General features: G+C 40.0%; 1 protein-coding gene across 1 annotated transcript in view; it reads left to right on the top strand.

Moving 5' to 3' along the window:
• Positions 1–2,236: 2,236 nt before the first annotated feature.
• Positions 2,237–13,562, top strand: part of cabp7b (calcium binding protein 7b) — a 15,640-nt gene continuing 4,314 nt past the window's right edge. The window contains exon 1 of the mRNA XM_023419592.2: positions 2,237–3,132. Coding sequence (XP_023275360.1) covers positions 3,024–3,132 — 109 coding nt within the window. The 5' untranslated portion in view covers positions 2,237–3,023. The remainder of the gene's footprint in view (positions 3,133–13,562) is intronic.

Here is a 13,562-nt window from a genome sequence, read left to right as displayed (position 1 = left end):
TTAAAATATTGGCTAGACAGGATTTGAGGAGTTTGAGAGTGAGACTGAGCTGTTCACAGAGACTTTTCACAGTAGAGAATAAGAAATGTCTTGGCTCGCCATGCTGTATAAATAAAAGGACTGTCTGTTTGTTTTTTTTTAGTTTATGCTATTTCAACATTTTGTTATGAAGGTTATTGTGCAGTGAGTTGTTGTGCTTTACATTCGAGAGACTGTTAGTTTTAACGATCTTTTCAGTGATTACATTAAAGCTTTGTTGTGTAATCATTTATTCATTTCGTGAATGCGGTGTCTATGTTGGATATTTGAGGATATTATCGTGTTTGAAACATGCTGCAAACAGGCTTCATTTACAACAAGCTCCATTTAAGCATTTTCAAAAATCTTTTCCATCAACCTGTCTTTTTATGAACAGCATATATTACTGCCCTGGTTAACAATTACTGGATATCTGTGCTTCTCTCCGCCAGAGTTTTAAAAGTCTGCATGAAAATGATTAAACTCTCAGAATCTGAGCCATCATATATCCATCATGTTGCGTGGGAGAAAGAACAAAGCCTGTTTTTCACGTTTTAAAGAAGTTTGTTTGTGCCAGCAGGAATCTCAGGTGCAGCAGAAGGAGACAATCCCTTTATATTCAGAGAGGAACAAACCTTACTCCTGTAAAAAAAAAAAAAAAAAAAAAAACCCTTGAAGAACCAGTCAGTGGAACCACATGCAGCCCTCGCAGCACACATCACACTTATCTGGCGAGAACCAGGGTGGAAATATATTAACGCAGGGCATTATCGTGCAAGATGCTGGAATTCTCAACGGCGGATTTGTGTTTGTGTTTTTCTGAGGTTTGGTTCGGATACAGCGCAGTAAACATTCATCACATTTCAGCTTCAGAGTCGTATACAGCTGGTTCTGAACACAATACGAGGGTGTGTGCTGCTTTGTCTTGGTGTTGAAATAAATAAATAAGTGTGCTGCCTGTAGTCCTGTGTGTGTGGGTTTGCTCATTTCCAGGAAAGGGATGTTTGTCATGAGCAAATTCAGATTCACCCTGTAAACCGCTGTCAGTTTTGGTGTGATAGCTCCAATAAATCCTTGGCCTTGACAAGATTGCAAGAAAATTGCATCTTTCACATGGGAAATATGTTCAGCCTGCACTGATGAATGAGCAACAAGGTAGTTTGCTTTGAGTTGTTTATGCTGCCGTCAACTTTACTGTCAGTAGGTATATTGATAAGCTCCAACTCAGTGTTTTAAAGGAAGAGTTTGAAATTTTGGGAACTACACTTATTGACTTTCCTGTCGAGAGTTAGATGAAAGGATTACCCCTCTCATGTCTGTGCAGTAAATATGAAGCTGTACTGGTAAAGGCTGGTTTTGTTACCTTTGCAGAGAGCCAAGCTAGCTCTTTCCACCTACTTGCAGTCTCTATGCTAAGCTAAGTGGCTGCTGGCTGTAGCTTCATATTTATTGCACAGATATGACAGTGGCATCAATCTTGTCAGTGTGATCCCAGTGGCTCCTGCCAATATATCAGTGTCCTTGGGCAAGACACTAAACCCTAACATCCTGAAATTGCTACATAAGCACTCTATAAATGTGTATTTCCCTAAAAATGGATGTGGTTATTTTTGATCTGTTCTTTGATGGTTTTCTCTTTGATGAATAAGCATCTTAAAACCACTGCTTAATTTTTTATATTCTGGGTTTCACTGAATTTCTGTTTGATCGTGAACCGCTTTTTGGATAAGGACCAAATGGCCTGAGGCTTGATTTAATTTTTCAGCAGGACACTAGTCCAATAGTATTAGTGGCAATATTATGACCAAACTAAAAGCTGAAATACAAAAGAAATAGGTGAGTGTCAGGGCTGCAGAGCATCACTTGTTGCTATATTCCCACTTTTCTGATCCATCCTGCACTTTGTACCTGTCAAACAATTTACAGTTTGACTAGTTTTTTTTAATGTAACGGGAGAAAGAAGAAAATCTCATAGCAGGCGGACAATTTGGAAACGGTCAACGGCAGTGTGGTGCGTGTGTGTGTGTGTGTGTGTGTGTGTGTGTGTGTGTGTGTGTGTGTGTGTGTGTGTGTGTGCGCGCGCGCGCGGTGGCTTTTGAGAGCCCAAATGAGACTCGAGCAGACAGCTGGAGAGAGCGAGAGAGAGAGAGAGAGAGAGAGAGAGGATCACTGCCTCATGCAGCGTGTCTGTATCAGATGAGAAGGGGGTCACCCCGGATTCCCTTGAAGCTGCTCTCCAGGAAAAAAATTGTTCCAAGATTTTGTTTGTACCTCCTTTGCTGGATAGGATCAGCTCGTCAGCGCTGCTGCTTAATCTTGTACCTATCACCGATTCGTGTTTTTTTTTTTCTCTTAAGAAGATGCCGAAACGGGAAAGAAAAGTGAGGCTGAATATATCGGGAATAGACTGTTTGATGTAGAACAAGACGCGTTGTAGGAAATCAATAGAGAAAAGATCGATTTAGAGCAAATATTTTTGAACTTCATTTACATTTTTCATTTTCCTCTCTTATTATTTTTCAAATACTGAAATGCAGGAGATATAGGCAACGTGAATAGAAGAATGTTTATCTCTTTGGATGGAGATTTTAATATATGAGCTGATCAGCATCAGAATGATCATTTAAGGCATTATTGAACATTGCAGACTGTCTCGAGCTCTGCTCATCAGGCTATGAAGGAAAAGTTTGAGATGTGATTTTTTTATGAAATATCTATTCATATCTTGCTTACAGTACTGCTACAGGCTATGCATTGAAATCAAAGCGATTTACACGCTGCATTATTGGGCAAACACGCAGCGCAGTGCGAGGTGGTTTCATTCATATTTCAGTGTTCTAGAAAACATCGAAAACACGACGAGGGTTGAACTTTGCGGAGTGTGTGATTTTGCTTGAGATTCTGCTCTAAAATATCAAGGACAGTGGCAAAGGGTCTCTCTTAAAACTCCGGAGAGCCAGGCTATATGAAGATCGCGACACAGTTGTTGCTTTTCCCTCGCAGAAATGCCAGTGCGTGCTGTGACCACCAGGTTCATGTACAAGGGACTTTGCACTATTCCAGATGTCCTCTCCTACCGGACCCCTGTTAACCTGCCTGAGGATGAGGTGGAAGGTGAGTCTTGGTTTCTTGGTTGGTTGGTTGGTTGGATGAATTGTGATTTCAAGTTGGGGATTGTAAGAGTTGCTGCATCTGAACGCAACATCCAGCTGGTGAACCAGTTCAGGACCCCGGACGATCCTGCACTGGATTGTGGGTCTGCTTATGGAAAAAAAAAAGGCTTCAGCAGTACAGATATTCTCCATCGTAGTGAGAGTTCAAGTGTTCCACAAAAATTTGGGATAGGCTATGTGGGTTGTGGTCACATTTTGGTCTCCATATTTGCATACTGATTCTGCATTCTGATTTTTGGCACAAAGACACACAAAAAATGGTTTTTGGTTTTTGTGTATGAATCAAAAAAAAAATCACATCATCCTCCAATAATTACAGCTAATAATTCTTATGTGTCCATACATAACCCATATTCTCCATACATGGCACATTGTCATAAAGTTGTGATCTGAATGCCATAGATCCTGGTTATTATATCCATGGCACCTGTGAGACTTACTTGCACCTGAGATCACTTTCTGTATAGGTGATTTGCATTTTAGCCACAGCTGTGATGAATGACAGTTTTATAAAAAAAAAAATAGAAGGAGGATACCTCTTCAGGGAAATCTATGGCAGATAAAAAGCCATCATTAGGATGTTAGATTGATTCATTTCTAGTCTTGAATTACTTCCTCTCATCTCTTTTGGGCTTGTTTGATGTATTGCATATCGTTGTAAATTAATAAAAATCCACCATCTACAACACAGTGTTGTACTTAGACCACATAAAAGATTCACTGGAGCATTAAAATCACTCTTGCTTTTGTAAATGTGGTGCATAGCTGTTAAGAATGGAGGTTTTCTGTTTTAGCAAATGGTCCCTACAATGAGAGAGCACAGCTGGCGGTGATTTGGAACACAGCCAGGCAGACTACAATAAAGAGATAACTCAGATCAGATTTGATATCACAAAATCTTTTATGAGAAGGGAATTCCATTTCCCCTGTCTGTAGGTTGCCCGTGCACACAAGTGGCTGCCTGGCCTCACTTTGAGCCACTCATTTGACATTGAAAATCCACTATCTGCAATGACGGCATAAATTTAATCAAAAGGGTGGCTATGGAAAAACAAGAATTAGAAGAACAGTAAAATGACAAGGATGTTGCAGGGGGAAGTTGCGCAGTCAATGATGATACAGCTTTTCAGGTAATGGAGAAGTGGTTTTCAAACTGTAGTTCACTAATTGAGTGGCATTAAATATTCAGAACATAGTGTGGCTGAGCGTTCAAGCGTGAAAGTATTTACCAAGGGAAGACTCGCCGGGCACATAATGCACTGCTACATTTACATGGCCTCAAACCGCAGCAGTACCAAGGGTAAACAGTGCTCTTCATTTTGTCACGGAGCAGCTCCACCAGCACTGATAACATGTGTTCGGAGAGAGGTGTACAAGTTTCAAATTTCTTCTTGTGGTTACAGATCCTTCAGCCGGACTGAGGGTTGGAAACAGCAGCCTCCCACATACCACAGGGCAGCGACCCTTTACGCTACTGCTGCTCCACCTTAACACACAATGTGGGAGCTGCAGCACTGACTGTCTAAATGAATGTTGCTGGTCAGTGCTGCAGTCCAGTGTGCCTGGATGGAAATCGCTCCCTTTTCCATAGAGGTCTTGAAAATCAACCTGCGAATGTGGTTTCATCCACAAAATCTTTAATTACTTCAGGGCAGAAGTTCCCTGATTGCTCAACTCATGTAATTACTCTCCCTAATCATATTTATGATAATAGTTTTTTTCCTCACAAGGTGTGTACATACACTCCCTGTGTAATCTGACAAGTGTAAAATCATCTGAGAAATAGATTGAACACATCACTGAACTGCAATATATTAAACTTTGTAAAATAGCTAGAAAAACAATGCTAGAAAAAAAGCACAGTAATTGTGGGTGTTGTTTTTGAGCATTCAGATTTAAAGACCCAAAGCACAGGCAGAGTGTAGATTATATCAGGAGCCAGGAAAAACAAAACCCTAAACCCAATAAAAACCCAGAACAAGAATATACCATGATAATAATAAATCATAACAAAAATAATCTGCCAAACCTGCCAAATTTCCTACTGAAACTGATTCAGTGAACCTCACATCTTTACCCTTAATAAACCCATTACTATTACACAAATCCATCAATAGTAAATTAATGTAATTTAAAAAATTTATATTAGTAAAGAAAAAACAAGCAAGCTGTGTGATGAAGTCCAATATCTCTTGGTGACATTGTTCCTGACTTCAGTTTGGGAGTACACACAAACAAACACATCGCACGAGGACAAAAGGATCGTGTATCCTGTGCAAAGAGACACTGCTTGTCACACTGCGGACACTGCATGAAAAATCCTGCCATGGATAAAGAAATTCAAGTGTTTCATTTAGTTTCAGCTTCAGGAGGAATTGCAGATGACCCGTAGAGAATAGTATAACGTACCAGTGAACCAGCAAGAAGTTCAGCACGAGTATAAGATACACAAAATACATTTTCTTACTGACAACCCGACTTCTTAATGTGTCTGCAAGTTCAAACACAGTGACCCCTAAGGCAAGAGCTAAAAATGTTGTCGTAGTAGGTCTGTGATTGGTAAATATAATGGAACTTAAAGGAGAGGGCACGATGGTCAGCTGGGCAAAGCCTTCAAGCAGCTGTTAGAAGTGTATCTGTAATTTATTTTCTATTCATAGAAATGCAGCTTCCCTAATTTCCAAACTTTACCTAGCCATAAAATGACTTCCAGCCTTTCTTGAGGCCGTTAACAATATCATCAGGTCCTTCGATGTTTTACCAACCAACGACCACTTTGGTTTCGGTGTTAAAGCTCAAGCTCAAGAGCATGAAGCTGCATTTTCTCGAATGGCCACTAGATGCTGTTTCTAGCAACACTTGACTGCATTTAACAAACTCCCAGTCTCTTTATTGCAGAGCAAAGTCGCCAACATTTTCTCTCATACTCATTCATACTACACATAAATGTAATTATCACAAATCACTTTACAGAATTCTTTTTAAATTCTTCAATTAATTGAATGATTATAATTAGCAAATAAATCATCTTTGTTACAGTCTTTGTAATCCTGCCTCCAGACATTTTGGTATCTTTAATCTAGCATTTTGTTTGGATTACAATTAGTTCTGCAGTAATAACTGTATTGGCAATATGATCCAAATTGGAGATCAGCTGCTATATTTGGAACAAGAACAACTCCATAAATCCAATTAGATGTCAGTGTGGAAGATGTTGACTGTGATTCATTTCAAGTCCAGGAAATTCTGTTGATGGTGAAAAAGAAACTCTCTGGAACAATGAACAAGGTATTTGCAGGGGTAACAGTGATGAGGATTACAGACGCCTGCACTGAATAGAGAAGACATTGTGAATACTGGGTGAGCTTTAGGGAGACTGATTAAGTACTCACAGCTCTTAATGGATCTGCTTCCAGGGAATGATTTTTGAGCAGATGGTTTCCTAGGTGGGCAGGGTCAGTGGCAAGGCTTCCTGCCCTTTTCAGTGCCCTTGTGTCATGCAGATGTCATAAACACTGATATGTATTCAAACCATTACTACTTTAAAAGAAATTGCTCTCCCGCTTCATCCACTGCATGTGCTTATGTATATCCGATCTTTATACATCTCTCATCCAAAACCTGATATGTTTAAGTCATAATTACACAATCTTTCCAATTATTAACCCTGTGGCGTTGGGGTGTTTAGTCTCTCTCTCTGTATCCGAGGAACGCATCACAAATTACACCTGCACTTATGCTACTTCACCCACTCAGACTGTTGATGTCAATGGCATAACAGCAATCATCTTATTATTCGTGTTCCTCAACACATCCATTAAACATTTATGTGTGCATTCAGCCTGTGTGAGAGAGTCGCACTCACTGAATATGATTTGGTAAACGTGTATGTGAACCTTACGTTGTGCCAAGTGTTTTCCCGTTTAATGAGCACTATATTAAAACCGCCATCCAGAGCCAAGTTCAGCCCATTATGCATGAACCACTGGGACAACTGAAAACATCCATGTTACTAACATACATTCTATTTTTATTTATTTATCTTACCTGGCTAACACCACTGTTACAAATTTGAAGCGCAGCCCATAACTTAAGTAAACTGGCAGACACTTTAAGTGCACACATGTTGACATAGATAAGGGTCTCGTTTTATGGCTGAGCAGTCATGACTTCCTGGCAGTTACACTCTTGGAGGTCTCTGCGAGCTTGTATCACTCCCCCGGTGAATCCCTGACAGAGGATGTGAACAGTATTTATAGATCACAGCCAGCAGGAGAATCCCCCAGATATCAGGCATTGTAGTGGAGTGTACACCGTCTTCCACTTTGTATGCAAAGCTGCCCTCTTTTGTGCTTACAAATGGACTGGTTTTTGCAGCAATATTGTAAATAGACAAGTGTGAGTGCACTGCATGTATGTGTGACTGTATTACAGCGGTCAGGGATCTATAACTGTAAATCTGCAGCGCACAAACAGAGCAGTTTTTGTCGGGCCAGATTTAGGATGGTCGGAGATGCTCTCTGTACTCTGAAAAGATATTGAATGTGTCACTCTTTTCCAGTTGACTTCAGTAAAGACAAATAGTGAACACATGTGTGTTCATCCTTCCAAACCAGCAACAGCAAGGTTGAAAATCAACAGACGAGACACTCGAGGCTCCATTACCTTTGCTGTTTGTTTAGTGCGACTCCCTCTGCGGTCAAAGACAAATGTCTGGTCATTACTGCTGACGTCGTCCAGAGAGATTCAGAGTTTCAAACAACATCGTTTAACATTATTACAAGATGTCAATTATGAGACTATGTCCCTACTCTGCCCTTGTCAGCCATAATTCATTTACATCATCGTTTAGAAAGACTTAGACACAAAGCAAATGTTAATTGATGAAAACTTAACTTGGTCATTGGATGAAAATATAAAATCTATGCAAGTTAAAAGCTGAGAAGATCTGCAGGTGATGTTGCCCACAAAGATTCAACTTAATCCTATGACAAAAAACAGTCAATTGAAGGGTTCAAATATCAAAATCTGAAGGGTCTGGCTTCACCTAATCCCACAGAGTCACGCTTCCACCGCATTGGAAGGGAACCGGACATATTGTCAACAGAAAGCATCAGTTGACATTGCCAGAAACATCAGTTTAATCAGTCTGTTTGTTTGTTTTTAACTCCACCATCACTTTATCAGGAAAATCCTCAGATATCTGAAAGGGAAAAACAGCTTGATTAGAGGACATAAAGGTTACAGCTGAATACGATAAAACAACATGAAACCGGACAAAACGTCAAATAAAAAAACACAAGAAACAATTAATCTAACAAAGAGATCAGATGAAGTCAAATCCATATGAGCAACACACCACTTGAGTTGGTTCTGCAGAACAGCAGCAATGGCTCAGAAAGTCAAGCTCTAATCCCAGAAAGATCGTGTCACATAATTTCAATTCAGCGCGTGAAGAGCTGCAGGTAGTGGGAGTATTTCACCCTCTTTTTTTTGACAGGAGGAGTTTTAGCTGCAGGGCTTGTGCAGCACGTCTTCGCCGTCTCTGGTGACTGTGTGTGTTTGTGTGAATGTAATAACTGTAAATCTGCTGCGGCAAAAGAAAGGCAGAGACCAAGTTTAAATGTGTGGGACTTGCGATGATGGGTTGACTTATGATTTTCAGCCTCTCTCTCTGTCTGTGTGTGTGTGTGTGTGTGTGTGTGTGTGTGTGTGTGTGTGAGAGAGAGCAAGAGAGGGAGTTATAAGACTCTCAAATCTCACTCTCAATAAAGTATCATGCCCTGTATCATGGTTCATCACAACTTATTTTTGACTCATCTATTATTAACAGACAATGACATGTAAACTGTGCCAGCTGAGTGCATCTAGTTCCACCACTGACACCTTCACATTTTTGTGGTTATATTGCTCTGTGAGTGTGCGCGTGTGTGTGCATTTGTGTGTGTGTGTGTGTGTGTGTGTGTGCATGTGTGCAGATTCAATCAGGGTGTGTATGCATGAGGTATTCAACAGAGTATTTAAACAGCACTTTGTCAGCATGTAGGAGAGTAGAGCAGCTTCAAAGTGAGTCTGAAATGAAGCTGTAATTTTACCTAATTACGAAGCTAGCAGGCTACAAACCTACAAATCTCGTCAGACTGTCACCAACGACTGATTTTTGCTCATATACATGTGTATTTTGAGTTTTCTGCAGAGCCTGAAATCTCAGGGTGTTGGGTTTTTTTTTTTTTTTGCCTCAGTGTACTTTGCAGTTGCTGCACAATTTAGTGCTATTTCCGCAGCCCTCAGTATGACTATCTATTTGTAAATTTGCATTATTTTGACAGTTTTGGTTTGACCTATTTTTGTAAAGAGAGCCTTAATGGAGCTCTCTCAGCTGTGCAGTGTTTTTATTTTTGTTGCCTCTGGTTAATGTGATTCACATTTTCTTATGCCTTTTATTATTAAAGAGAAGAGGGATGTCATGGGTGTCATCGCACTATTATTGATGGAACCACCAGGGACGGGCTCTCATTTAGGAAAAGAGTCTGATTTATCTCCCTTTGAATATTTTTATTCTCAAACCAATTTTCTGTAAATACCTCAATAAGTGGCCTTTTGACAAGAAAAAAGATGTTCTTATATTCAAGGTGCAGCATCCCACTTTGTTTTTTATTACAGGGAGCTCGTGTCAATCAGTGATACACCTTTGTAATATTTCTGGACTTGAGGTTGCTATACCTAATTTAATATTGCAACAGGCACAAAAGATCCTGTTTGTATCCCGACATGTCCAGTCCAGGGTGTGGGAGGACCTGAGTCTCCCTTTATCCAATGTAAGTTAAGATATTCATTCTGAATGTGACAGGGTTTTCCTGCAAGAAAGTATAAGAACTGATCTGAATTAGAAACAACTGTATTTCATATCTGATGAACAATGTGGTGACTCTTTTGAGACAAAAACCTATTGTGAGTAACTGTCTGAAGACTGCCAGTTGTTAGGGTATTACTCTATTCTCTTCTCTTCAGTTCCACCTGGAGTGAAGAGACCTCTTCATCTACCTCCTGCTGTATGAGCTCTATTACTGTCCCCTGTGCAATGTCATGATCGTTACTAAAGGTGAAAAGTGGTTTTGCAGTAAACTGGACGAGCACAGCAGGGAGCTCTCAGTGGTGCTTCCTTTCCTCAAGGATATATACAGTGATTATACAGTAAGTATGATTTTGGGGGGAATAAAAGTGGCCAATCGACACAATACTCACTCTGCAGGCTTGAAACAAGCCCTCTCAGCTTGAGAGCTAATGGAAAGGAAACCAAATGTAGCATCAAACAGAGCTTATCACATTAATGTCACGAGAGGCGTGTTTGAAAAAGTCATTTTAAGACCTGATAAATAAGATTCTACAATGCTCAAAGCGTAAAGTACACATATCAGTTAACAGTTAAGTCTCACACTTGCACATTTCACCGTTAATTTATGCTGAGAATTTTTACTTTGCATGAATCACATGTTGTAGCTTCTTTAATTGTAATCTTGCCACTTCATTTTAAAACAAAAACAAAAACAGAGTAAAACAGTTTGGAAAATCTGTTATCGCCTCTGTTGTTGTGGTCTGTGCACAACAGTGTCATCTTTCTCCAAAGGCCAGGTTGGTGTCGTGCGCTCTTCTTCTGGCTCGCAGCCATTATATGAGATTTCCCCAGTTATTTAGAAGAGAGCGCTTCACTGGCCTTTCTGCCACTGCCAGTGGCATTGAAAGTTTGCAGCAGTGGGCTTCTTGGCACCAGCCTTCGTCATGGACAATTTTCATGGTCGTTTTTTAGCTGCACCAATAACCAGCATGAATCACCGTGTGGGTCGGTCAGAAAGGTCAGCGGGATCTGTTGGTCCTCGTGTTCTGTTTTGGCTCACTTGGAAGGTCAGCAGACTTTTAAGTCCTGGGTTCAGATGTCAGGGTTGGCAAACAAAAATGCCCCTTTGATGTTAGGGACAAATCAGCTCCAGTGTATTACAAATTGTATACAGGCTCCCAAATGTATATCTCCTCACAGGGGACGGCTGAGGATGAGGTAACACCTCATTTACTAAGATGATAAATAAAGGACAAAAATCGAACAGTAGGTCAACACACAGCTCCACATAGAAGAATAAATAAACATCAACAACACTGTTAGCTCTCCAGGAAACAATCAGCATTATGATTGTGTTGGCAGCTGTTGGCCTAACTTGCCATGAATTTGTCAGTCAATATTTCATTTTGTTCTTGCATGGCAAAATTTGATGAATTGGTCATATCACTTTTCTTTCAGTAAACTCCACAGGATGTTCAGTGTAATATCATTCTGCATAATTTGCTTTCCCCTTTTTTGATTCAAGTCACCCACCTCTCTGACATTTGTAATAGAGGCGACACCACCACCACGAATAGAAAGTGTGTGGTAGAAAGAGTGGTACCAAGTGGTGGCCAAACTAACAAACACGTCACCAAAACCAAAGAACTTCTTGTGCAACAAAGTAGAAAGCAGCAAAAACATTTTTTCCTCTGCAGTCCCCAGAGCCCTTTTCAGGATGATGCAGCACCTGTTGCCAGGGTGTTATGTCTGTGTATTATCAGAAATGAAAAGAGATCATACACTGGTTTGGACAATGGAAGCAACATTCACGACCCAATGCGCATTTTTCTGAACCATCCATAAACCAGCATTCGATAAAAAAGCACTGTCATCCTCAGATCTGTATCTGATACTTTGATATTCATGTCAACGACCTTTCTAACACTCATACCAAAGAATTCTGTTCCATCTAGTAACTCTTATTTGTCTTCATGGACACACCCATGAACGTGTTTTTAACCTTGACTTGACTCTGAACACTGATGACGTATTTTGTTTGACTCAGTGTTACGGTCAGTGCCATTACCTCATCTTTTAAGACCAGTGTGTCACAATGTCTTAGTCACCAATAATATTTCACGGCACAGTGTGGTCACTGACTTGACCAATAACCTATTTTGGAACAATATTAATGATTTGCTTAAAAGTATTAAACAAGTTAATACTTCGGCAAATGCTGTGAAATTGTTTTCCTCCTATCCGCTACTGCAGGATTAACACTAAGAAGTCTGTTCATACGGACCATGATTACTTGCTGCTGCAAGGGAAATTTTCTTTTAAAGGTTATTTAGATTCTCTGATCAAGGACTCACTGAAGAACAAAAGCTGAGTTTCTTAAACATTCCCAGAAGCCTTTAAAACCTCACTGGTATCAGTTAGTTATTTGCAGTTCTGCAGTGTATGCGTATTCTCTTTGAACCTATGTGTGTATTTATGTCTAATTGCATCTGTTTTATTTGTATGCAATATGCATTGTTATCATCCACTTCATAATGGTGTGACTAATACTCACTGCGACTTACAAGAGTATTGTCAGATAATGATAGTAATAATAATAATACTTTTGTGAGGCTTATAATGATCAGCATTTGTGCAGTCTGTGTCAGAGGTGTATTTTGAGGCTGTTGTACTTGTTGTACTCTACATCCTGCATTCCAGTGAACTTCCAGTGAAAGAAATTAAGTTTTTAGTATATGGAGTGTAAAATCTTAAAACAGACGAGCAGATAAGAGATTAGAATTAAATACTAATTGTGTTCCTGTTTTGGTTGCATCTGTACCACATCTTTTAAATATTCACTCTTCATGGTGTGAAACAATCAGTAGTCCGGCCACTTCTCAGCTGGCTCTGTGAATTCATTATTTGTCACTGGCACCAGAGGTCGTGACATTGAATCTAGGGTGGTGCTGAAGGAAGATAACAAAACTCAAGCAGTGCTGCTGGCTGTAATTTAGACAAATATGTTGTGTCTGATATGTCAAGGTATGGTTCAGACAGTGTTGATTGTTCAGAGGGACCTCAATTTATGCACCTTAAGAGTTTCTTCTATTTTCTTTCAGGGCAATAGACTGCCACTGTGGGCTATCACTTTTAAACTGTGGTGTCTCAGTCATCCATGTATACAAGATGGATGGTCAGTGCGTGTCCACTTATGGGCTTGCATGCAAATTACAGGTTTTGCCTGCCCAATCACATTCTTGTATGCAAATTGGTTTTCTCCATCGTAGAAGCACTTGCTATAATCACATGCTTTCAATGCATATGAAGTTCAAGTTAACTTCATTCAAGCTCATTAGTTTAGCCGTAATTTCCAAGAAAACAAGATAGAGATGAGTCTGCTCATGTTGAAGTCACAGAATGACTGAGCCATAGACTTCAGCACAGGGAGGACTGGGCGGTTTTGTTGCTGTTCATTCTGTTAATTGCAATGTTCAAATAGTTTGTTCTTCTCAATATGTTTCCCTCTCTGCTTGCATTATAACAGGCTGGCATTG

Source organism: Seriola lalandi, unplaced genomic scaffold (assembly GCF_002814215.2).
Source record: "Seriola lalandi dorsalis isolate HSWRI2012SDOR001 ecotype SW California unplaced genomic scaffold, Sedor1 jcf7180002054606, whole genome shotgun sequence".
NCBI classification, from domain to species: domain Eukaryota; kingdom Metazoa; phylum Chordata; class Actinopteri; order Carangiformes; family Carangidae; genus Seriola; species Seriola lalandi.
Note: the sequence above shows the minus strand (reverse complement) of the source record. Positions and strands in the feature narration are given on the sequence as shown.